Below are 26537 nucleotides of genomic sequence, written 5' to 3'. Positions count from 1 at the left end.
AATTGAGCTAGGAATATTATGCCTTGTTCTCACACCTTCTTTACCAGAAAATTGTGATAGATTGCTTAAAAAACCCGCAATGTTAAAAAAAAAATATCAAAAGGCTAGATTAGATTTTAATTAATTCGGAAAAGACAAACATTTTAGAAAATATTATTTCTAAAGGGAAGCTGCGTCTTTGGACTTAGGTAGTCCCTAATGTGTTGAGTTTTGAAATATATACATAGGTATAAAGCACATTTGCGTAATACTTTCTTCTTTTAATTTCAGACGTATGCTGCTGACTTATGCCGGTCATTTTGTGACCTTTTGAAGGACATAACTACTGAAGGTCAAGTTCAAGTTTTAAAGGTAGAGTGTAATAAAAACAACACCCAGATATTCAGCTCTGTACATCCATTATTCTTGCTAGTGTTTTATCAGGTTTGAGTAGTATTTTCAAGCATGATGGAGTTTTCATCCAGCTCTGGAGTTCGCAGCATAAGAAGGACATGGACCTGTTGGAGCGGGTCAGGAGTAGGGCCACAAAAATGATCCAAGGAATGAAGCACCTCTCCTATGAGGACAGGCTGAGAGTTGGGGTTGTTGAGCCTGGAGAAGGGTCCAGGGAGACCTTGTAGTAGCCTTCCAGTACCTGAAGGGGGCCTACAAGAATGCTGGAGGGGGACTTTTTACAAGGGCATGCAGTGATAGGACAAGGGGTAATGGCTTTAACCTGAAAGAGGATATATTTAGAGTAGATATAAGGTAGAAACTCTTCACTATGAGGATGGTGAGGCACTGGAATAGGTTGCCGAGAGAACTTGTAGACACCCCTTCCCTGGAAGTGCTCAAGTCCAGGATGGATGAGGCTTTGAGCAACCTGGTTTAGTGGAAGGTGTCTCTACCTACAGTAAGGGGGTTGGAACTAGATGATTTTTAAGGTCCCTTCCAATGCAAACTGTTCTATGATTCTATGCTATAGTTATAGATCCTTTATATATATATCACTATGATATAGGTATATATCATTTAGATATATATCGAGATATATAATTTATAACATCAATATATATCACTTATCTACTTAGCTCCCAGTGTGGCCTTGCATTAGCCACAAGGTTTTCCAATATACTCTGAAAAACTTACTAGTGTATCTACTTGATTCCAGAGGGATAACTGAGCTAAATCCATGTAAGTATTTTTACAAAAAGGGAAGTGTTTTGTCAAGTGTCACTATGCTGACTTGTTTAACAAAAAAACCTAAGATAAATATTGGGAACAGGAACATATGGGAGTGTTCTCAGAAATATTTTCCTACAAACAGCTTAGGCCGGATTGAAAGCAGACATTGGAACGGTAAATAAATGGATAAGGTTGAAAAAGACTAATTTGAACTGATGAGACTATTTAGATTACTGAGGTTGATGTGACTTGATTTTCTAATTATAGGAGACAGGCAATAAAAGGTTTGAAAAGACTCTGTACAAGGAACAAATGAGTTAGCAAAAACTTCCAGTACCCAGAAAAGATGAGTGGGGGAAAAATTATGTTCACCTCCATATAACAGTATATTAAAGGTATACAGAACTGAGAGGAATTGAAAGGGGTCAACGGCTTAACATCTCTCTAAAGGCAAGAAATAGAGGGCATTAAATGAAGCTAGGAGGAACAAGGCTCAGAAAAAAAAATTAGGGGAGACTGGACAAGAGCACAGAAGAGTACTAGTCCCTCTAAGCTAAAAGTAGGTGGAGACTGAGGAGAATGTTTAAGGGAGGTACCTTTATATGCTTTATACACATCAGTGTACAGATGTATGGTCTCTGTCCTTAGTGAACAGGTATTGGCCTGTTATTCTCACAGCCTCTTCCCCTCACCATCTTGGTACAAGGGGAGAGCCCAAAGAGATGGGTGAAAGAAAGCTGGAAGAACACAGTGGAAAAAAATTACTTCAGGGAACAGCCCATGGGAGGAAGAAAAGAGCTGAGAAGCAAATGTAAAGAATGTAAAAACTAGGAAGCAGAGCAGGGTACTGGGAATAGCACATCTGAATGCGCTTGTGGTTACTTGATCACCCGCAAAGAGATGGTAGCTCCTAATCAATGGTTCTTTAAGAAAGTGACAGGACAAAAGTACAGGAATTGCTTAAATTGCTGGTACTCCTCCATGCCAAGCCATGTCATCAAGCTGCTTTTCCTGGAACTATATCAAGGCCCCTTCTTCCAGCCCACCTCCATCAGCTTTGCCAGGGGCCAGAAGGAGGCCAATGAGGAATAGCTTGGCTAGGTGGGTTTCACTTGGGATGCCAGTTTTCATCAGGTCTGTTATGCAGCTCAGGTTTACAGGGTATGTCACTAGAATATACTTTTCAGCAGTCCTGGGGTTTGCTGGTATTTAATGGTAAGCATCCTACTAGGCCTCTATATGTAGACCAGTATATATAATTTTAAAGCTTCAGTTAAGATTTTTAAATGTACTTTACTAATTGTCTAATTTGCTTTTGTTCTTAAGGTTGTGGAAAATGTCCTAAAAGTAAACCCTGTTTTGGGTCCTCATATGTTTCAACCCCTTCTGCCATCAATATTCAGGGGGATTATAGATGGGGAGGTAAGAGTTACTCATTAATTACCCCCTACTTTTCCTTTTGAAGAGGAAAGTACCTTCTGTTATCTGGCCCAGTTTTCTCGTATTGATATTGCATTTTCTCTTGTTTTAAGAGCATCTGATAGCTCTTTGACAGCTATTTTAAAAGTCTGTAAAGGTAACATAGTGTGAGAGTTAAAGTAACTTATCCATCACTTAATTGCTGTTTAGTGTTTATTTTAATAAAATAACACAGAACATATTCTGCCATTCCGTCACTATTAACATTGATAAGATGCTATGACTCTGTGCTCAGTTAGATCCTTTGTAAGGGTTGGAGTGTTTTGTTGGGTTTATTTTAAAGACACTTATATTACTGCTTTTGAAGTGTACCTGCACCAGAGAACAAATGGACAAGGAGAAGACTGACTCCACCCTTTTCTAATTGACATATCTAATATGAAAAGCTGAAGGATGTGAGAATGCTTTGTGTGGGATAGAACAGGTTTTAAGACTTTGCTTGCTTAAATGTCTTAAGTTCTCCCTTGTCTCTCTCTTTGCCTTCAAGAAATTTCCATGTTGGATAAAGGGGAGTAAAATCCAACATGCTTTAACTGTGTTGAACCTGGCAGTATCAGCAGGAGGAATAAAAAAAACTTTAATCAACAGAATCAGTGGGTGGAATTCACTTTGCTTCTTGACTTTTTTTATCAAAACCTTTTCTTTTTTTCAGAGTTGAAGACTTTCAGATATCAATATTTGTCTGCAATTATTATTGAGTTAAATAAGATATTTCCAAGATTAAACCAAGTAATACTGCTTAGCAGTGTACTTCTTGCTGTATAGAACACAAAAAAAGACAGTTTGTTTGAACAGTTTGCAGTTTAAGAAGACAAAAGACTGGAGAGTGGATTATTAAAATGTCTTCTGATTTAAGATGATTAAATTCATTGCTCCCTATTCAAAAAGCTATTAATGTGGGTTAACATTTTCAGGTAAATATTGGCAATTTTTTCAAGTAGTCAATTCTAGAAAATACCCACTGTTATATTGTTAGATGCTGAATTTAATACAAAGAAACCTGCAGCTTCTTTTAAAAGATCAAAACTAATAAGAAAAGGTAATAAACTAGTGAGCTTATTACTGTATCCAGTTAATTTTGAGACACTTGCCAATTAGTTATGGCAGTTATGGCACTGACTTTCTGTCAGTGAAAATAAGTAACAACAACTTCAGAAATACTAAGCACTTCTTAATGATATTAAAATAGATAACACTAACTTTGAACCTGTTGTGGTTTAACCCCAGCCAGCAACTAAGCCCCACACAGCTGCTCACTAATGCCCCTCATGCTGGGATTGGGGACAGAAAGGGTAAAAGTGAGAAAGATTGTGGGTTGAGATAAGAACAGTTGAATAGGTAAAGCAAAAGCTGTGCACGCAAGCAAAGCAAAAGAAGGAATTCATTCACTACTTCCCGTCAGCAGGCAGGTGTTCAGCCATCTCCAGGAAAGCAGGGCTCCATCATGTGTAACGGCTACTTGGGAAGAGAAATACCGTCACTCCGAATGTCCCCCCACTTCCTTCTTCCCTCAGCTTTTTACGTTGGGCATGATGTCATACGGTGTGAAATATCCCTTTGGTCAGTTGGGTTCAGCTGTCCCAGCTGTGTCCCCTCCCAGCTTCTTGTGTACCCCCAGCCTCCTCAATGGTGAGGTGGTGTGAAAAGCAGAAGAGGCCTTGACTCTGTGTAAGCCCTGCTCAGGAGTACCTAAAACATCCCTATATTATCAACACTGTTTTCAGCACAAATGCAAAACATAGCCCCATACTAGCTACTGTGAAGAAAATTAACACTACCCCAGCCAAAACCAGTCCATTCTCCACCCCATATTCCATACCATTTACATCGTACTCAGGACTCACACTATCCAGTACAACCTCATTAGCCACCAGCCCCCTTCCCAACCTTTGCTATAATACACAGATATCATTCCTGGACCACCCCTGTGAAATGGCTGTGAAACGTCCACAAATGTCCATTAGGTTCATTTAGTCTATGATTTTGGGCTCAATTGGTTATGGTGGTCACCCAGTACAGGAGGGGTGGTGTGTTGCTTGGACTTTTCGGGCACCTCAGCCAGCTCAGGGCATGTCACTGCTGCAGTTGTTCTGCTTCTTGTAAGGCTTATCTTCCCTTGGTTCAGGTGGTTACTGCTATAGTAATTCCTATAACATGCTACTCGAATCATGGGTTACAACAATTTAAAGGTAGAACCATTACAGTCTCCACCCCTGGTCCCTTTGGACCAGACCATAGGGTTTAACACTGAGTGAGCTCTTCCCCCTGCCCTTGCTCTGGCATGGACTTATCCACAAACTGCAGTCCCGTAGGGTTGTACCTGCTCCAAGTGGAGCCTTATCTAAAAGCCACAGTCTCTCCAGGGCTATACCTGGTGTAGTACAGACTTATCCACAACCACAGACTGTTTGAGGTGCACCTGTTCCAGCATGGCCTTTTCCATAGGCCACAATGCCTTCAGAGATGTACCTGGTCCAGTGTGGACTTATCCTTGGGCCACAAAACATTCAGAGGTATACCTGCTGTGGCATAGACATACCCACGGCCACAGACACTTCGAGATGTACCTGCTCTGCTGTGGACTTATCCACGGCCACAGATGCTCTGGCGTGCCCTGCTCCCACAGGGGCTCACTCGCAGGTCACAGTCCCTTCGACTCCAGTTCACACTGGAGTTCCAGCCTGTCCAGTACAGCAGCACAGAAGCAGCAGCGATGCCCTGGCATCTGCCAGCCCAGGCACCTGGCCATTGCAGTTATCAGAATATTCCCAGGCACAGCAGAGTAAGATGATCAGCAGTATAGTAAGCAGAGAAAACAAATAGCAGCCACTAATGAGCAGTGGACTCCAATATGCCCTGAGGCAAGCAAGCCCTGTGGCAAGCACAGGGGCCTGAAGTGAATAGCTGAACAGCAGTAACAGCTATAAATTTGATCTATCACATTCCAGTCAAACCTGTCATTATCTCAAACCCTTCAACAACTCTAAAATATAGCCCCATACTAGCTACTAACTCTATCCTAGTCAAAACCATAATCAAATTTAAAAGTAATTTTTTATCCGTACAATATACTGTTCGTTCATTAAGATACAGGTTTTTAAATTTCCACTAAAATCACCTTGCAATTTGTCTTGGAAATTTGGAGGAAACTGACTTTGAGGTTGCCACAGTTTTCCTATTGTAAGGATTGAGAAATTCTGGTAATGATCATGCACTCAGTCTTGTGTTCTTAGAGGCTTTTAAATTACAATTTATAATTTTGTATTTAATAAAAAAACCATAAAGGATGCAGGCAAGTATTGTCCACATATTTCTGCTTTATATGTTAAGTACTTTTTCTTAATTAACTTAAGCCCCCTTTGTTTTGGTTTACTTTTGTTTCAGAGATACCCAGTGGTGATGTCGACTTATCTGGGGATCATGGGTAGAGTTCTGCTACAAAATTCAAGTTTTTTTTCTTTACTTTTGAGCCAGATGGCCTGTGAGTTGGGTCAGGAGGTAAGGCTTTTTGTCTTGGTATTTCAGCTGGGTTACATGTGGAAGTCTTGCATTCTTTTGAGCTGAAATAAGGTTTCCCTCTGTTTTCCATGTTTGTTCTTCCCCAGTCCATCTTGGAAAGGGGCCTTTTCCCCTCCTTTGGTCCTTCCCCTGAACATTCTGGAACAAGTTTTACATGTTCCCACAATTACCTTAAAAGATCTCATTAGAAGTTTTATACAGAATCCAAATTCTCTTCCTGCTGCATCCCACAATAAGCCATATAAACACTTTCAGTTTGCATGGTGTTGCAGGGTGAGAGTTTCTTTCCTTGTGCCATTTTGATAGGTCTTGCGCCAGGGATAATGGTCTAATAATTCTCCGATGAGTTTTTAGGAGCGTTGGATTCAGTCTGCTGCAGTTTCACTGGTGAGGTTACTGAGGTGGTTCTGCTACAAGTGTTCTACTATGTCTTTAAGTGAAATTCAGTAATTTTCTTATCCTTAGATATAATACAGTTTTCAAACAGGTAAAGACAAGTCTTTTTTTTATTTGTCACCAGTGACGGTAAAACAGAGCACAAGTTCACATTATATATGTATTAGACTACTATAGGAAAACTGTTTCAGTAATTCAGAATCAGTGCTCTGTCCATGAATTAAGTGCATTTCTAACTTCTAGGTTACAATAAATGGTGAGGGGGGGTTTAGGGTCTGGAAGCACTGTCACAGAAAATTAAAAAAATACAGTTAAATATATCTGACAGAAGTAGCAAGCAACAGGTATCGTATCTTTCCCAGATCAAATAATGTATTCAGTTGCTAGAAAAATTAAAATAAATTATTTTCTATATATGCTGAAGTACTTATAAATGAAAAGGAATGTTCTGTTTCCCATTGCAGTTGGACCAAATTCTTGGTAACATGATTGAAATGTGGGTTGATCGGATGGATAACATCACTCAGCCAGAAAGAAGAAAACTTTCTGCTTTGGCATTGCTTTCACTTCTGCCATCATTGAATAGGTACGCAAATGTACAATGCCTTAAATAAGAATGCTTCAAAGGCCCTTGAGGTGGTTTTAAGGTATTTCACAATTCTGCAGATAAGTATTCCAATGTAAGTTGTATTGCCTTTTTCTTGCCAAGAGAAACTTAAAAACGTAGCATTTTCATGCTATAGTATATTAACTTCTTATTTGGCGCGTAGCAATATCATAACCTTTCTTCTATTTCATGGCAAACATCATTTAGTAAAAATGAGGAAACAGAACTGCATATTTTATTGTCATTTCTCATATCAATATTGAACTAGATGCTTCTCTCATCTGTGATGAGGTAGTTGCTTTAGTTGTCTTTTTAGTATTTTGGTGTCCTTTCCAGGGAACAATGTTTGTTCAGTTTTCTTTCCTGTTGTGGGTAGATCTGAACTTTCATCCTGGTTTTCCCCTTTACAACATTAAATGGAAGAGTTGCTGTGAAAGACCATGAAACAGTTTTTGCACTGTAGAATTCTATGGCAAGCAGCTTTTACTGTTGTCCTTTCTCTAGCCATTGTCATTGCTGAATATACATACAAAACAGGACTTTTTAATGAAAATGCTGAATAGTGTTACACTTCTAAATTGTCACTACTAGAATTCATGTATAACACATGTTTAGGTAAGAGTTCAGTCCATGCTTAACTTCAAGTTATTCTTGTCCGTTTGAAAGTCAGGAAGACAAGACTGCATGAGTTTACATTTAGTCTGCCAGGTTTCCTGAGAAGTCTTAAGTATTGTCTAATAGGAATTTAGATGTTGCTCACAAATCCTAAAGCTATGTTAGTATCTGTAAAGCTGTAGAATATGTAGTCACTACCTAAAAAATCAGGGGACTCTTAACATGTAAAACTTACACAGAAGCTTTTGGTTTTTGTTCCCTATCATCAGGACAAACATCTAGCCAAAGGTGAACCAAGCAGCTGCTCTACGAGAAAGCTTTTTGTTTTTTTAAGTAAATGTAACAATGCTATGAGTATACTCAAAATGTTCTTAAAGAGGTGTTACCTAAAATTTAAGGTGCTGAACTACATGTCTGCCTTCCTGTGAAGCTTCTTTTAAAGAGGGGAAGGAAAAATAAATTGCATTAGGTGCTGTGTTATTTTGAACTACCTTCAGTTGCTCCAAATTACCTGCTGTAAAAGCCAGCTATTTCTGGCAGTCTTTAACATAACAAAACCTTCTGCAAATGACAGCTTTATTTTTCAGGTAAATAATTTAAGAAAGCCACTTCTTAAACAAAAAGCCTGTCTTTAGTGGACACATGTTAAAGCAACAAAAAATTTACAATACAACTGATAGACTGCCAGGGCCAAACATACCTTCAGACAGAATATGTGAAACTGATTCTGTCTAGTGATTGTTCCTTCTACTACTGAACAATGTGAGTCACTCTGCTTTTGCCATTTCATATGAATTATATGACATATGCTTGCTGCATCTCACATCTGAAACTTGTGTTAAAGATAAAATTTTTCAAAAGGAGGCTTCTTGTGCAAGTCCTCTTGCAAAGTTTAAGCAAAAATGTTTTAAATATAATACAGTATTTAAACAAAATATTTTGATTGATATAAACAAAGTTTTCAAGAAAAGCTTAAGTAATTTTTCCTGTTGGAGTACCTCACTAACCAGATTCCTGATTCGATACTACTTTGAATATCCAAAGCCAGTTCAAGATTTCTCAGCTGCAGAGACAGAACAAAATTTTGTCTCCTGAGGATGGCCATGAGACGGGCTTGCTTGGGAAGGCCAAGCTGAGGGTGAGGTTCTACCCACAGTTTGCTCCTGTATGATGCTCAGGGGTGGTACCAGTAGCAAGCTCAGATTTTCAAGATCGTGCTATGGGGAAAAGAGGCATCTGCACTGTGTCCAGCACTTCGTAAGGATTTTGCTCTTTTTGCCACTTCTTTCCTCTAGCCTTTAGCTGGAGCTGTCCCAAGAGCATCAGGTTATTTTAGAGAGGAAAGGGAGGGAACAGACTGGGAAACAATGAAGATAATGTGTGTATACTCACTCTTTCCTCAGAGTTGCTTTATGGATAAAATGTTTGGAAAAATATTAAGGAGTGACCTTTTTTTATTCTCCCTCTAAATGCTACATTATTACTTCATTGCTTTTAGGTACTTTTCTTATTAGTGGTTGTGCTTATACTTATGTGGACATGGGACTTTCTGTGGGAAGCTAAAGCCTCCATCATTATTCATTTAAAACCAGTATAGCAAAAATAATTCCTACTTCAAATATAGTGCCTTTGACACCATCACAAGTGAAGGATTTTAGAGCAGGTAAGATGAGAATCGCTGCAGAGCAGTTGTAGTTCACAGTGGTTCTTGGGCCAATTATTTGGACTAGGCAGGTTAAAGTGGCAGTTTATTAGCCAAACTATAGCTTTCTTGTCTAGGCAATATCATCCAGAGACACATGCAATGACATATTAGTACCAACGGCACCATTGCATTTTATCATGTACGCATATAGTCCTTCAATCCAGCATCCTGTTTATCTTCCTGCACACAGCTGCACATTGTGTTAGACTTTAGAAGTTCATATTAAAAACAGAACAATAACTGCTTATTTCCCGTTTAGTGTGTTGCAGCACCTTTTCACTTAGCAGTAATTTCCTGGTATTACTTGGGTTTTTTGCATAAACTAAATACTACCTAATTATCTGCATTTGCTATCTGAGTCTGGCCATTCAATGTTAGCATTTTTTGTGTCTGACTGATATAGGTATCCATATTATTTTCCACATTTCGTACTCTTGCTGCCTGTTTGCCACTTATATCTATCCACATGCATTTTTAATAATCTATTAAAAGTTCTCGATACTTCGTAAAATAAAGACCTTTGTCTTTAAACTGATGTATACACCAGTGGGTCCAGTAACAAGATTTAGGCAGTAAGGATACACTTACTGAGTAATAGTGCCTCCAGCACATGAGAGAAGTATGGATAGACACACAATAGCTAGAACAGTGCAGGGTTTTTGAAAAACACAAGAGGACTTGAAGTTTGGTGGAGGAGAATCATCTGAGCTAGGGTGTGAGACATGAGAGGTGACAGCAACCCAGATGAGTACATTCACAAATATCATACTTTCCTGGTCTAGTTCAGTCATATTCCAGTTTGTCTACAATCTTAATGGCTTGTTTGTGAACGTACAACTTTAAGACTAATCTTCTAGGCAGTACAGTGGACGTAGTTATGTTTTATATGGCTATAATTGCACCTTTTCCCCTTCTCATACCTACATATATCTGGAGATAATCAGCTTCCTTACTGTGCTGCTGTCCCTTTGTATAATGTCAGCGTTACAATATTTTGAAATGTCCTAATTTGGGGATATTGAAAGCTTTTAATGATTTATTTAGCAAAGTAGATTTATTTTTATTTCCTCCAGTTATTATCTGTGTATCTTGGAGGAACACAACACTGAAAGATGCTTAAGAATGATAGGAATATTTTAGTCTCTAACAGGAAATGTAAACAGAATTTGGAAAGACGCTGTGTAGATGATTAACTTAGCTTGGTGTGGTACCTAACTGTAAGCATGGGTAGCATCTGACACCATGTTGAAAGCTCCTCTTTTGCTGGTAAGTGTTAGTAATACTATGCCTATCATTCTTGAATGGGAGGCTGCCAAGTTTGCTTTTGCTCAGTCAGTGCTTTCCAAAACAGTCCACTAATTGTGATGCTTGAGGATAGGTACATTCTGGTGGATCTACCAGTGTAAAGTGGTACCACTCTGAAGTGAGGAGATTACTGAGCTTGAAATATGAAACATTTTAATTGATTTGTCTTTTTCCTTTTTAATTTGTGTTACACGACTAGCATTTCCAGATGCCAGTGTTAATTTTTCCCCTTTGAGTCAAATGGGTTTATCTGGAAACTCTGTTGTGAGGAAAAGATTAAGATCCTAAGAGGTTCTCCAGGTTGTTCTGTTCACTTCTAAGAGTTACATAAATGAATGTGTGCTTCTTCTCGCTGTGTATCAAATCTGATATGTCAGCCAGTATGAGTTCTGCCAATTAGATAATTGGTATTCTGTGAGTATAAGTACTTACAGTATGCAATTATAAATCTTCATTAGGTTATTACAGACATTTTCTTCTATCATTTGTTAAAGTACCTTGTGAGAAATTTAATTTTCCTCTCAAGAAGTTGTCTATATGTAATGTTAGGAAATGGCAATAAAATGTGCCTAATAAAATGTCATGTTCTTCTTCAGGGTAGTTATGTCCTCATTTATAAAGTAAGAATTTTTACATAACTAACTTGTACATCCTCGTTTCTTTATAGGGAATCCATTTCCCTGTCTTTACTTTTGTTTGATTTTTTTTTTTAATTCCTCTAGTCAAAGGTGTGCTCACCCACACATCTATTACACCATTAGTATTAAAAGGAGCTCTTTAAATTATGATTTTTGCAGTTGTCATCCATGTTTGGCCTTGGATTTGTTTCCTTTGCCCACCAGGTAACAGTGCAGTTTCAATGACGTGAGTGAAAAATGTGGCTTTGGTCTTAGTCTGAGTATCATGTTCGGCATCATTCAGTGTGTTACATATAATACCACAACTTCCATACTTGTGTGTTACATCATAGCATTGACAAGAGGATGCACTCTTTAAACTTCCCTTGTTCACGATCCCCATTAATTTTTCTCCTACACCTAATTGTTAGTATGGACAGGTCAGAAACAAACTATCATTTCCTCTAAGACCCATAAGGCTTGTTTACAAGGGAAAATGCACCAAGTGATTGCATGGGATTATGTCACTAACTGCAGCTGAATTGCTGCAGAGAACAAACTGCAGTCATAAGGGATTGATTGCTGCTGGTATCTTGCTTTCGTTTGTGGCCTATGCAAAGAATTTCAGAAGTCTTTCCCTAAAACTTTTCCAATTATACTCTACCCTAAAATTGAACCTTTTAATTATATAAAAGACAGCAAAAGATGATAATGGACTAAATAGTTGTCTTCAATCTTTTTACCTTTGTCCTTTGTAATACACAGTTTACATGTTTGCAGATCAGTTATTCAATAAGCAGTGATTGAAGTATAGCATATTATTAAAAATGTGTAAAAATCTCTAATATTATAACAAATTAAAAAAAAAAGAATGAATACAGATTTATAGCTGGTTTTCTGCCTCAGTTTGTTGTGAGCAGTTTTGGTACACCTGCTTACCTCTCTGCTCGATACTCAGTGAAATTTGAGACTACCTGAGAGTAACTGAGATTCTGGTAACTTTTTTTAACAGTGCCAGACTATTATGATAAGATACCAAAAGTGGTTAACAACGTAATACATATCCCTGCAAGAACTTACGCAAATAAGTATTGTCTTAAAAATTAACATTTTGTCTACAATTTAATGGGAAAGTGAGGGTTTGAAACAAAACATCAAGTTTTGATATTAAGGAAACACCTGGTGTAAAGGATGTATTTTTAAGGAAGAAATAGCTTTTGTATTTGCATGTGAGTATTCTCTGTAATAGTTTTCAGGAAATGCACTAATCGTTTACATTTTCTCGTTTTGTAAAATTTTTAGAAGCTATCAGTTGCTAATGCCAAGTGCATGTCCCTCCTGTCTCCTAAACTAGCAGGCCCTGTGCTGCTGAAAGTTGTACAATTGGATTTAGTTTTGAATCAATTCCTAGAAAATTCATTAGTTTTTCTGGTCGAAATTTGGGAAATCACTTTGCTTTGATTTCTTTACACCTTTTGGTTTGAATTGCATTCATATTGGGTACATTTCTTTTTGCTTTTATAGTTTGAACAGTTTAGTAAATATTGCTGTGAATAATAAAAGCTAAAGCTATAAATATAGTTATTATCAGCACATCACATCTGTGGATTTCATTGGTCGCCAGCGTTTTTTATATTATTGTTTTGTTCACAGACTTACTACTTACTCCATAGAAGACTTTTTTTTTTGTCAGTTTGCATGACAAATGCAGTTCATTGGTGCAATAATGATTTTCAACTAGGTGAGAAATTTACTCTAACAATTTCTCAAAATGAGGTCTCAGTTTCATAAGAGCTTTCTGTCATATTTCTTTACTAAAGTCTAAAGCCAAATAAGATTTGTAGAAGGGAAACTTATTTTCTTATCCTCAATGGGGAAAACGATTATATAGTTTTCACTTCTGTTTCTCATCATGTTGCAAAACCTGCTTGATGATTTAATAAAATATAATAAATGCCAAGGTTAATAAGGAAAATAAGTTAAAAGACAGCTTCATAATTTTGAAACAGATTTTGTGATGTATTTTTACATATACAAATGTTCAGTACTGTGGGTTTATTAACAGGAATGTTTTTGCTGGGTTATTAATTTAGTATTACAACTTCTGTGCCTGTGCCTCCACTTTGTAACTATCACTGTTGCTATTATGAAAGTGGAATAACACTCTGTGGTACAGAGAAATTTTCAGTAACTGAAGCAGCAAATAAAGATTTTTACTTAGGCAGGAATATGAAATACTAGGAGGAATCTGTAATTTTTGAGATAATCTGGATGATAATGGGAAAAACAAAACAGGGTTTTGAGGTCTGATAAGTTAACATTAACAAGGTGCTCACAGCAGGTGTTACTGGATGTAGGCAGGTGAAACGAGACTGACTGTTGGTGTGCATGCTACCCAAGCAGCAGATTAGTAGCTGAAATACTTTGACTTGCAATCATATATGGAGAATGATGCAGGCAGAAGGTGGTAGGTATTTGAAAACAAACCAAGAAAGTTCTATCACACGGGAAGAAAACCTGCAAGAGGAGGTACTTGCTAAATGTACAGTGGGAGCAACAGATAGTTTCACTCTTATAAGCTTAAAAAAATAATTGTAGTGCTAAAAATTGGTTTTCCTCTGTTCTGTGAGCTTTAACATAATTTTGTAGTGACTACAAGAGTGAAATCTCTCCTCAAAAATTAGCTTTAATACATTTTAAAAATGGGTAACTTCAGAATCTTTTTTGAACTTGTTGGATGTTTTCTGCTGTACATAAATTGGAGTTGGATGACTATTTTATGCTAGCTAATACTAATAATCTGAATTATATTGGCTTTAATCTAACATGGATCAGTGAGAAAATATAGGTTTGTAAAGGCTGTACTGGGTGCAGTGCTTGTATGTTCTTTCAGTTACTTTGATCTGTCATTTTATGCACAATTTGACAGATTGCTGTTGCTCAGACTTTATGCTTGTATTGACAAGGAGTCATCGTTGAAGTAGATTTTAATATGTTAAAAAGCAGTGACATTAGTAACTATCAATGTTGGCATATTAAGACAAAATTCACGTTAGGATTCAAAAATAATTTTCTCTGTTGCCATGCGAAGATGTGTTCAGATATAAACTTGGTATTTCTGTCACTGGAGAACAAAATTTGCACTGAATAAAATAAACCACTCTTGGAGCTGCCCATGCTTGTTTGAAATAAATGTTTGTGTTGTCCTTACAATTTTCAACTGGTAATGAATTTAATTGTTTTAAGTGCAAGCCAGTTGAGAAATGCTGATCCAAGTTATATGTGTACCCCAGTCTTTTTTATGGTTTTCCCCCAGATAGTATCAGTTATGTGGCATGTTATTTTGCATCTCATTTTAACAGATATTGCTTTCAGATACCCTAACAGTGTGTACTTAACAGTGTGTATTTATGAAGTGGAAGACAGGACTTTCTCCAGATTTCCTAGTGTGAAATGAGAGGAGCCATGACCCAGGTTAAGATTTTTCTTCCTCATTTTGTACATGGGATCTGAGAATCAGAAGGGTCAACGATACACTCAGAACCACAGTGGCAGCTAGGGTTTGAGCAAAATTTTTATGAATATTGGTAAGGTACCTTTAGTACAAGACCAGAGAGACATTGAGGCACTTACTGGGCATCAGCTTTCATTTATCTGGTCACTACTCTGTTGGTTTCTTTACATTTCCATGCTCTCTGATATCCCATAGAGCTTCAGCAATTCCTTCAATCTTTCTAAATATGTTAATTGTGGCATTTTGCAAAAAGAGACATGTATTAACATTTGTCCTTTAAAAAGATTTGGGGTTTGGGTGGGTTGTATTTTAATTTGTTGTAATTTCTTTTTTAGATTGGGGCTTGCTTCTTTTTAGCACTATGGGTTTGTTTCACATAGCGCACCTTGGAAGAAATAATTTTTAACTATTTCTTTACCCAAGTAAATATCAGCATAAACAGGCTATAGGTAGTGAAGCTTAGGTAGGAGGTAATTTCCTGCTTGAAGTAATTTTTCGTTTTTAGTCAATCTCTTTTTTTCCCTTCACCTGGCTCTATTTGACCTGGATAATTTTTTTCAGTTACTCTTACTGTTCTTTCCCCCATATCTGGGATACTTCCCTGATCATCCTGGGATGTTCAAAACTATGCAGTGTTTTTACTTTAAGGAAATGACATTTTATTTTCCTTCATGTTAACAATTATGTTTACTTGCCTTTATATTAACAGTTATGTTGAATACCATTAAAAATTAAAATATGAAAATAAATAGTTAAATCTGAAGAACAATTAGTTTTCCTACTAGTTTAATGGTCTCAGAAAAAAAGAACCAAATGCTGTTCAAATTCTGGGCTGTAACTGATACAGGCTTTGTCTGAAGTGGCCCATGGACCAATTTTACTGGTACTGCTGATTTCTTACTTTAGACTAGCTATTGTAAGAGGTATGTCCTACCGATTTCTTACTGTAGACTAGATATTGTAAGATGCATGGACTTTGATAGAATTGAAGGTAATTAATTTTTAATTGAAGGAGTGTTTCTCTTTATATTGAATGTTTTACAGATTTCAGACATAAAAAGCCAGTTATATATGGTCAAAAATGTTTTTTTGAAAACTTCAGAAATGTAAGTTTCTTTTGGCCGAATTTGGAAGAAAGCCTCTTCAGAAGCATGTCCTTGTCTGTTGTGCTTCCATTGCTCGTGTGGTTTATGCATTTCAGCTTGGATTATTATAGACAAAGGTAATTTGGGTGGTATTTCGCCCCTTTCGTGAGCTCATGCTTCCTGTGTGAGGTCATTGTGGCCAAAGTGACTTGATTCTTCTGCTGTTGTGTCTCGTCCTTGGCAGTGGCTACTGTTGGGCTTTGTCACCTTTGTTATGTTGAGCAGAAGGTCTCCTTACAGTATAAACTGTGATTTTGTAGTTACATTGCTATTTGTAGGTTTAACGTCTAATTAACCATCTCGTGTTGTTGTTTCCCCTTTCCCCCTTTGGTGATGTGACTGGACTTCGCAGGTATTTAGTCCCTGTGATGGGATGTAATGAGGATGTAGTCTCCGGTACTTAAGTGAGGGGGTTATTTATAGCACGTGTTTGCACTGCGTATCTGTGCAAGGGACGCTGCAGGAAACAAAAGCTGTGGACCAAAGGTGTGGCAGTCAGAATATACATAGTCCTCTGTGGATAGATTTGCTTTAAAAAAAGTGGCCTAAAGTGAGTCTTAACAAAGTGCCTGTATCAAGTCAAAAATAACAAGAACAACACAGCAGTTTAGTACCACATCATGTGGTTCTCATCTTCAAGATTTCCAGGGCTTCCCTGGGGCTGCCGGCAGGGAGTGCCTTGCAGGGGTGCAGGAGGCTTTGGGGCTCCAGACATCATCTTCTCCCTCTTCGGCTCTGCGGACAGAGAGAGACCAGTCTAAGTGTTGCTATTGATTTAATTAAACATTTCAGTTTCTGGCTGAAAGATAAAGGAATTACAGATAATGCAACAGTGCTGTCACAAATAGGTATGCTTTATTCTAAAAGTTCTACATAACTCAGATAGAACTCTTCTGAGCTCTCCCGGTTAAAAACAGTGGTTTAAAAAAACCAAAACAGCAGCAGTTACAAACTAAGATAGCTCTTCATTTTCTAGAAACAAATCACTTGAGATTTCCTTTCCAACAATACTTCTGAAGCACAGATAAAATGGCTTCCTGTCCCAGGGTTTCCTGTATCCATGGCAACCTGACTTTAACCACTTCTTTCTTAGTTTCCTGAGCAAACAGTTGCAAATCCTGGGGCAAAATGTGAGCGCTTTAGTACACGGCAATACCGCTTTTACAAAGGTTTCACGGATGGGTGTAGTCGGTCAGCTTGTAACTTAGTCCACTGAACAGCAAAAACAGCAAAATAACAGAAATAATGAACTTCAGATTTGGGGTAAGGAATTGTTTTTATTTCTTTTGAACATAACTTAGCTTTATAAAAGTAAAATTCAAATTATAAATAAACCACCAGTGAAAGGAAACTTGTTTCCAGTTGGCATTTCTACTTCAATGCTATAGAAACATTTCCTAGTAATTCTTAACTGTAAAGCATAGCAGTATTTTAAATTTACTAGAGAACATTATTTTGGCAGCTTAGTTGCTTTTATGCGGTAACCAATTAAATATTTTCTGGCTAGGTTGGCAGTACATTTGTTTCATTCTTCATTTACTTTGAAAATTTTTTTCAGTGTAGTTCAAACTTAGTAAGTTTTATTTTTAAACTAGTTATTTGGCATCAAAGGAGAATATATAAAATACCAACCTTGAAAGCAATGCTTATATTATTAGACTGTACACATAGAATCTTTAAACTTTTGAGCTAATAATATTTACAAACTTCTTTTTATCTCTACTAGCAAAGTCAGAGATGAGTGAGAAGGCCAAAGACAGGGATATGTGTGGTCTGCAAAGTTCTCCACCCTGCTTGGGAGCATTCCTGTATATCCTTAATTGTTTTCTTTTGTTGCTGCTCCAGAACGAGGCTCTTGGCTGTCCAGCTGCTTGCCAGGTCTGCACTGGGAGACAAGTTAGCTGTCGAAATTTAGGGCTTTCAAGCATCCCACAGAACTTTCCAAAAACCACAATTCTTGTGTACCTCAGTGGGAACAATATATCGCGTGTAACTCCAAATGAACTAAGAGGCCTTCAGAAGCTTGCTGCACTCTACATGGATAACTCCAGTATTTCATACGTACACCCAAAAGCTTTTGTGGAACTCCCCAAACTGTGCTACTTGCATCTAAATAACAATAATATTAAACGCCTGGATCCAGGAATCTTTGAAGGTCTTTCCAATCTTCATTGTTTGTACCTTCAGAATAATCAAATAGCTTTTGTTTCCAGAGGATTATTTAGTGATCTCCTTTCTGTTAGATATTTAACACTCCAAAGAAATCGTCTCAGTGTCCTTGGAAGTGGGACCTTCTTGGGAATGATAAGTCTCCAAACTCTTAACCTAGCCAATAATAAGATTTCACGGATATCAGATTCAGCATTTCATCATCTTGAAAACCTTGCATATTTGTTCCTTGAAGGTAACAACTTAACTTCTGTACCATCGAATGCTATTGGAAGGCTCAAAAATCTTGAAAGACTTTCTTTGTCTCACAATCCCATCGGATCAATACATCCTTTTGCATTTAAAGGACTTGACAAGCTTAGATACCTGTCTTTAAAAAACGTAAAGCTAAAATGTATTGCTGTAAATGGATTTTTTGGATTAAACAGCCTTAGCCAATTAATCTTAAGTTATAATGATTTAGAAAATATAAATTCCAGCACATTTCCTTTATTGAACAATTTAATGTATCTGCAGCTAGACAGAAATAAAATAACCAGTATTGGCAATGGTACCTTTGAAAAAATGGGACAGTCACTTAAAATACTCAGTTTAGCATTTAATAATATTACTGAGTTACAACCTGAAGTGCTCAAGCCCTTAGTGTCTTTAACTCATCTACAGGTAAATTATAATCCTTGGAATTGCAGCTGCAAAATGCTTGGATTACTTAATTGGCTAGCATCATCTCCTGTTTCTGTAAAAATTCATTGTCAGAGTCCCCTGAGTATGCGTGGTAGACCTTTGCATTACATTAAGTTTGCAAACTGCAGTAGCCCTACTGCCAGCCCAGAAGCAACCTGGAGTCTGGGATCCGTAGGTGTCCATCACAGCACTACCACTTTGCTGATGGCGTGGCATAAGGGAAGCAGGCACAATGCATTTGAACAGTTTGTTAATACAGGAACTAAGTATGTTGCTTTCTGGGAAGAAACTACAGCCACATCTGCTAACCCGTTGCCCTATGAAGAAAATGTTGCTGAAATTCCATCCCGGGCAACTACGGTATTATCAAAACTAATGGTGCCAATACCAGCGCAGATTATACCTGTTAACAGAACTGTAGAAGAAAAAGGTTTCTTTCCGACAGATGCTGCTCCTGTATCATTAAAAACTTCCCTACTTTGTACACAGCAGATTAAAAAGCTGAATCAAGCTTTTGACATTTTACTAGGCTTTTTTATTCTGGCTTGTGCTGTGATCCTGTTCTTAACCTGTAAAATTATTCAGTTTAGGCAGAAACTAAAGGTGCTGGAAAGTTCAGGGGAAAAGAGAATAGAATACTATGGTTTTTATCAGCCTGGCAGATACAACATAACTGACCCAGTGCAGTCTTTAACTCGGAATTCAGTGGGGCATTCGGAAATGGACCAAATTAGGCTGCTCAAGCGAACAGCATCTGAAAGTCAGGCACAGGTCATATTGTTTGAACATTCATCATTGTAATTTATCTCATTTGATTTGAGGTTAGCTTTATTGTGATCTGAAATGTCAAGAAATGAAGAACTCAATTTTCTTCACTGATTAAAATCAACTGGTTGATAGACTTGTGGAAAACGGTATAATTTGCTTTCTGAATCATCATTTGCTTTCTGAATGTTTTGAAATTTATTCATTTTTATTAGATGCCATTTAAATCTGACATGGATAGGTATGTTACCCTCTGACCCTGTTGCAGGAATAACTCAAGTAAATGTGCAGTATAATGTATATATATATTTAATTTATTTTGCAGTACTTAATGGTGTAAGTTTCTATAGAAATTCCAAAGCTAACTGGAAGCTTGAAGCAAGCAAAACATCAGTTTTTAGCAGGATCGTGAAGCCAAGAAATCGGGAGAATGAGAAAAAAAAGCAATGCTTCATTTATTTATTGTAATGCAGTTTCTGCTCCGCCTCTATTAATCGTCACAGTGGGGAAAAAAGTGAGCATATTTACATCTGGCATGTTTGACCTCTCAAGGAAAAGAAAAATTTAAAACTATACAAATCATATTCATACTGATGACATTTTAATATACAAAGTTGTGTATTCAGTCTGTATAATGAATATATTAAAAATAATTTTTTGTTAGCGTGTATCTGTATCATTTTATGATAATACCTGAAACTGGAGTTAATAGGGAAACTGAATTTCTTTTGGATTGAAAACTTACCAAGTTTATTATGAGCTCGTTAATTATTGTCGGTAAAAGGTATTTTGTCTTCTATATAGTAATAGTTGGAGGGAGGTTTTGGCTGGATAAGAAGTGTAAACTGAAGAAATATACTACACTTTAAATACATAATTTTATATTAATTACTGAAGATGTTTACATATTTGTAGTATATATTTTGAAGTGCCAGGTCAAAGCACGTTTTCTTAGTGAAAACCTAATTTTAGGCTTTATCTTCAAAAGATTGATATTATTTTACTATATAGTTTGCATTTGTTTTAACTTTTATTTCTATTTTGAATATTGATGTTCTATTTACATTATTGTCAGGGTTTGTCTAGTGTGTTGCAGCTTTATTTTCAACCTGAATTTCTATGATTTTTTTTTAATCTCATCGTTACTCCAATAATTCAAACATTATTCAGGAAAAAGTCATAAAAATATATTCCAAATAGACCAATCTTGTAAAACTTTCAGATAACTGAATAGGCCTTCTAGATACTGTTTGTCTTCTACAGGCCTGTGCCATAGAGACTTCAATCACTTTGCTTATAAGCAACACAATTTACAGATAGATTGTTTTGTTGAAGGGAGAATGGAGAACAATGTTTGATAGTCTGTCCTCCTGGGGTCTATTTAAGTTGTGTAGACGTATATTGCTGTTCCAGTATCCAGCCTTGAGGCTGGGGCACTCTCCAGACGAACCAGAACTGCCCTCAAGGTTCTTGTTCCAGCCTGCCTGATTTCTGCTCGTGTAACTCATGTGCAGCCGTGTTGTGCTGCTCCCTGTCGTCCTGTTTATCCATCTCCAGTTGATTTCCAGGAATGACACACGTTATCTGCTACCAGTACATATATAGACACTGACTGCAGACCCTTCCATGTGCCCATGTGGTTCATATGTCTTACATTAGAAGACTCAGTTGAGTCTGCCCTCTTGAAGCAAAATGGTGATTTATGGTTATCAAGTTTATGGTCAGCCATAAGACTTTCCTGGAAATGTCCTAGCTGCTGCATGACTATTTTAGGAGCTCCTTAGCAGTGTACGTGTCCTAAGGTGGGGTTGTGTGTGTGTAATGATCTTTTACATAGCTCACAGTACATGCAAAGTAATCTCCAGTTGTCCCACTCCACCTTTTTCCTTGGCTAATGAGATAAGAATAAATATTGAATTAATCTTTCCAAAATCTACTGTACACTAGTAAAGGTAGTAAAGGTACGAAATTAAGCTTTCCCTTGTTTTGTGTTTACTGCTTCATCCTGGTGAATGAGAAAAGCAGAAAAGATTTTTTACCTCTTCCTTTTAATCTCTAAAAAAGTATGTTTTCCCATGCAGATTTTTAACTCCCTTTCTGACAGGCTGAGGAAGATGCACAGCAGACATGGGGACCATTTTATTTAAGTATCCCTAAAAATATATCATTATAGATGTTTTATTAAGATGATGGTAAAGCTTTATTTCCAGTGACTATCTATGTAATTGAAATCCAAATTCTGATTTTTTGCATGAAACCTCAGGATAATAAATACGTTGAATAGATAGTTGAGTGTATTAGAAATGATAGAATGAGAAAAAACAAATATTACTTTTTTCGGAACAGATGTCTGTTTTTTCCTTTGCAAAGCTTTTATTCTTTCATGTTACAAATTATGCAAATTTTTAAATAAAAGTTTTGAGATTATTCAGGTATAAGCTGCCCTAAATGCTCACTATATTTTGTTTTCATTATAGGCAAGGTGAATTTGAGTTACAGACAGCATAAAAGATCCTTTCTGTTATAAAAAGCATTGTTAATATGTGTAAATTTCATATTTGAAACTGTTCTTGAGTGGTTTAGATCCTAACAGGTTCATAGAAGTTATAATCGTCTAATTCTGGGCCTGCCTTTTGACAATTTTTGCTACATACCAAATGAGGCTTTGTCCTGGTAACTTAGGGAAACTGGGTAGTTATAAAACCAGTTATAACTTGATGCTGTTGTTTGTTCCAGTGCTGGTCTGGATTATATGCAATTCAAGGGGGGAGTTGCTTAAATGGTACCTTCCTCTGAAGTTAAGATTTTAGTATGGACAGTATTAACTTCCATTTTGAAAGTTCACCTAAATACAGTGTCCCTGTCATCTTCTGAATCTTCTCATATGACTTTCTAATGTATTTATTGGAACAAGCAGGTTAATTTTAGTATCTTTAAAAAGGTATTGCGTTGATTTGCATGGCTCTTTTTCTCTTCTGTGAAAATAAGGCCTGATGCATTTTATATTGCCATTGAACTTCAACTGAGGTTTATTTTTTTCAAACCACAATAAGCCTTTGCTGTCTTTATTTTTCACTAGCATGTGTCTTGAATTCTAAAAATAATTGCATGGTTTAATGATTTCATACTTGGTAAACATTTCGGTGAGTCTTTGGTAGGAAGAAACTTCATGTCCCATTTAAAGTGAAAAAGAAGAAGGGGTAGAAAAAAGGAGGTGTGATCTTTACTGAAAGCTGCAGGAAGGAGTTTCCCCTTTTGAAGGGTCTTCTACATTCTTCAGCATTGCTTCCCTAAAAAAATTAATAAAATTCCTTGAATTTTCCATCTTTCATGGAAGAAAGAAGTAAAATATCATCCCTCATTTATGCCATAAAGTACAAATAACCTCTCCAAGTAATTAAATGAATAATTTCTTTATGTGCTTTGGAGTTAACTATCAAGACCAGTATTTTGGGTCTTCAGCAGCTGTCCTCAGTTTCTTCTGGAAATATCACAGATCCTTGGAAACACAAGTTACTGAAATAGGCCTCCCTGTGTGTTCCTCCTATCAATCTGCAAGCTTGGAAAAAAATCATAAAGTTAATGAGCATTATGCCTAGAGTATTTATTTACCTGTTGGTTAACTAAAGTAACCTCCCTGAATACACTGACCATGAGCAGTGCAGCTCATGAAAAGGCTATGCCTTCGTTGGGTCAAACACCTTTCTCTTCCCTCCCCGTGTAAAATTTCTGTGGCAGTTAGGGATCCTTCACGCAGCTTGGAAGGAAAAAATACAACTACAGGGTAATAGACAGCAACCTGTATTGTTCATTAAATAGTGCATATGTACGGGGCATATTTTATGTCTCCAGGGTGCAAAGTGTTCGGATCTGTCTTGGTTGAATGCCCCTTGTCCTCTATTGACATGAATCTGAGGACAGCTGTTTCCTTTCTCATGTTTGAAAATATTAACCACATTAATTGCATTTTCCTAGAGATGTGTTTCAAAAAAAGTATGAAGCAAAAGAGCTTTAATGGGAGGTGTGCTAGGTGGGAATCTCTGACTTGAGTGAAGAAACCTGCTCTGTCTCTGAGGGCTTGTTCTGCAGAGTATGAAGGAGGCATCACTCACTTTCTCAGTGGCACTCTGTGGTCGGTAGGCTGTTTGCTTGCTCCCTGCAGAACCCCACAAAGATTCAGTCTCACAACATGTAATACTTTGCTGTTCTGAATGAGGTGGAGAAGCTTTTTGGCAAGGGAGAAAGTAATTTATAAAATATATACTTGACAGTGATAATAAGAATAAGCCAGACTGAGTCAAAATTGTGTCAATTTTAATTTTATGGAATTCAGGAGTTTCAAGTTTCATCATAAAAATACAGTTCAGATCCTGGCATTCGACAGCAGCTGAAGGAAAAAGGGAACAAAAATAATCCTTTGGAAACAAAATGATTGTGATTTGAATCATAATCTTGTCAAAACAAATCTAAAAGAAATATTTTATATGCTTAGTATTCTAACTTGATAGGCATTTTTCCAAAGCATCTATTGCTATATAAGTTCTGTTTGTAATATACGTAAAATTTTGTTTTATGCCTGACACAAAGTTCTTCAAATGCAATAACTAATGTACAAGGAGCTGCAGTTTATCCAGTTTTTCCATGTTCATCTCAAGTAAGGAAATGAAAGAATATTCAGAAATAGATTTGTCTACATTAAACCATAAAGGATCAAAGTACAATACATGACCTTAGTATTCAGTACCTTTAAACAAATTTGGAACATGTCTGCTTCTGCCCGCTGGACAGCAGCAGCATCTTTTGGGGAAAATTAAGCCTGAAATTCCAAACAGGGAGTAATAAAATGCTTCAATCAATTGCAGTCCCAGGAAGAGAGCTGTAGTTTACCTTCATCAGTTAGGTAATTTCTGTTTCTTTGCTGCTTGAGGCTGGAACTTTTGCAGTCTTCCCAAGTTAACATCTTTTCATTTGCAGTATGTCTTCACCCTTTAGTAGTTCAGAGTAGGGTTCCATGTACCGAAGTCCCACAATAGTGCATCTCTGGCATTAGACCCACAGTAAATTCCGCAGAGACAGCAGTCACAGCTGCTTTCCGTTAACTAGGAGCTGCTAGCAACTACTTTATACATCACGGGGAGATCATGTTTCTGTGCCTTTACCCTACAGGCACATGAATCCTCAAGGCAGGGGCAAGTGCCTAAATGTGTAGTGTCATTTTGGCCATTGTGGGGGCATCCAGTCTGGCCTTCAGCTCATGCTGGGGAAAGGTGCTTATCTCTCTTAAGTCCGGAGTGATACCTACCAGCCCTTGGCAGTTGTTTTAAATTGGTTAGTGTTTCAAATGGCAGGAGGTGCCTGTGTGTAAGCACAGAAATCCTACCTCACCTCTCTAGTCAGGGAAGTGGCTTTCCTGCAGACCTGGGTGCAGATATTTTTCACTCTCTATGGGGAGTCATTCAGCTGCCTAGGAGGGTGAAGAAATACCCATAAGACTGGTCAGAGAAAACAGCAGGGAAGTGTACCATCTTCACAAGCTGCCCTTTGCTCAAGGGTTTGTGTGTAGATTTTGCATTGAACAGGGATGGGAGAAAATGTGTAAATATGTTAGGAATAGAAGGCAGTACTCTGACCTACCTGCTAGCAGGAGCGTGCCATCCCCACTCAATTCTTGAGTCCTGTGCTAATGTACTTTTTCTTTTATTCCATTTGCAATTATTTCTAGGTTTTCAACGGTGGCACATCAGGTTTTATTCTATTTAAGAATAATGTTTCTTGCATATTTTTGAAGCCTTTGTGTAATTAAAGAAAATATTGAATTAGCTGCTTGACAGCATGCTCAGCTAAGCAGTAAGCAGTGAAAATACTGCTCATTAAATGTGCTCTACAGTTATTGTGCAAATTTCCTGTGTAGTTCTTTTAGCTAAGTCACTTTCCTGTTCTTTTCCAGTGTTATCCAAGATAAATTTTGTGGTATCATCAACATTTCAGTGGAAGGGCTGCATGATATTATGACCGAAGATCCTGAAACAGGAACTTACAAAGAGTAAGTGGAAAATCTAATGAATTTTTGTGTGTTTAACAGTAGTAGTACTGTTTTATATATAGCACTTTGATTAGAAAAATCTGTAGGCAGATAAGACATGCTTGTGAGAGTTCTGTTTTAACGAAAGTGAATGTTTTAGTAAATAGGAAATTTTTGATCCTAAATAAAAATAATTGTAATGGGGGGAGGGAGAGCTTAAAATGAGAGTCAATATAATTTTCTGTTGTTCATTAAGTTACCTACTAAGTGATGTCTTAAAATGTTCATATCCTTAGATTTGCTTTTCGCTCACTTTACTATTATATCTAAAATTACAATCCAACAAGCTTGTATGTTGTAGGGTGGTAGCTCAGAGTTTCTCTGCGTGTGACATCTGGACTTTAACCAAGATCTTTTCCTAAATGCCTCAGCCTCACTGAGTGGACATAGTGTACAATACTGCACAGCCCTGGGAACTTGAAAACCTACCCCACAAAGGCAGTTCTCCCCCTTCAGTGTTCCAGTTCACACACTGGCTGCTACAGGACATACCTCAAAAGACAGTTTCCAGAGCCAGAAGGAAGAGTTTGTTCATGGCAGGAAGGTGGTGTCAGGGGTGCTTAGAGTGTACTGTCACCCAGCTCCTCGCTCGTTCATCCCCTGCTGACTCCCAGGTTACCGGTGGTATTTCATCAAAGCTGGAAAAGTGAAAAAACACTGAATAATAGGGATTTTTTTTAGGACAGAGATCTTAATGTTGTTTTTTCTTTGTAATTGTTACATAGTTTTAAAATGGTGAAGAGTTCTAAAACATTAAAAACAGATGCTCTG

The 26537-nt window shown here is 37.3% G+C and overlaps 2 protein-coding genes across 7 annotated transcripts in view; both read left to right on the top strand.

Annotated features, from left to right (window-relative positions):
• The window catches only part of IPO11 (importin 11), an 87653-nt gene that overhangs the window by 44651 nt on the left and 16465 nt on the right, over nucleotides 1–26537 (top strand). For 2 of the 5 annotated variants that reach the window (XM_075079364.1, XM_075079359.1), the window contains 5 exons: nucleotides 271–351; nucleotides 2491–2586; nucleotides 6028–6141; nucleotides 7023–7144; nucleotides 25632–25727. In XM_075079364.1, the coding sequence (XP_074935465.1) occupies nucleotides 271–351; nucleotides 2491–2586; nucleotides 6028–6141; nucleotides 7023–7144; nucleotides 25632–25727 (509 nt within the window). The other 3 variants (XM_075079360.1, XM_075079363.1, XM_075079361.1) reach the window with 3 other exon arrangements.
• LRRC70 (leucine rich repeat containing 70) lies at nucleotides 17186–20352 on the top strand. 2 transcript variants are annotated; one of them, XM_075079366.1, is made up of 2 exons: nucleotides 17186–17329; nucleotides 17912–20352. In XM_075079366.1, exons 1-2 carry the CDS (start codon nucleotides 17312–17314, stop codon nucleotides 19718–19720), a joined length of 1827 nt encoding a protein of 608 aa, XP_074935467.1. In that variant the 5' UTR covers nucleotides 17186–17311; the 3' UTR covers nucleotides 19721–20352. The 2 variants fall into 2 exon arrangements, with proteins under 2 accessions (XP_074935467.1, XP_074935466.1); XM_075079365.1 differs by having other exon boundaries at nucleotides 17201–17329; nucleotides 17793–20352.

This window comes from Phalacrocorax aristotelis, chromosome Z (assembly GCF_949628215.1).
Source record: "Phalacrocorax aristotelis chromosome Z, bGulAri2.1, whole genome shotgun sequence".
NCBI lineage: Eukaryota > Metazoa > Chordata > Aves > Suliformes > Phalacrocoracidae > Phalacrocorax > Phalacrocorax aristotelis.
Note: the sequence above shows the minus strand (reverse complement) of the source record. Positions and strands in the feature narration are given on the sequence as shown.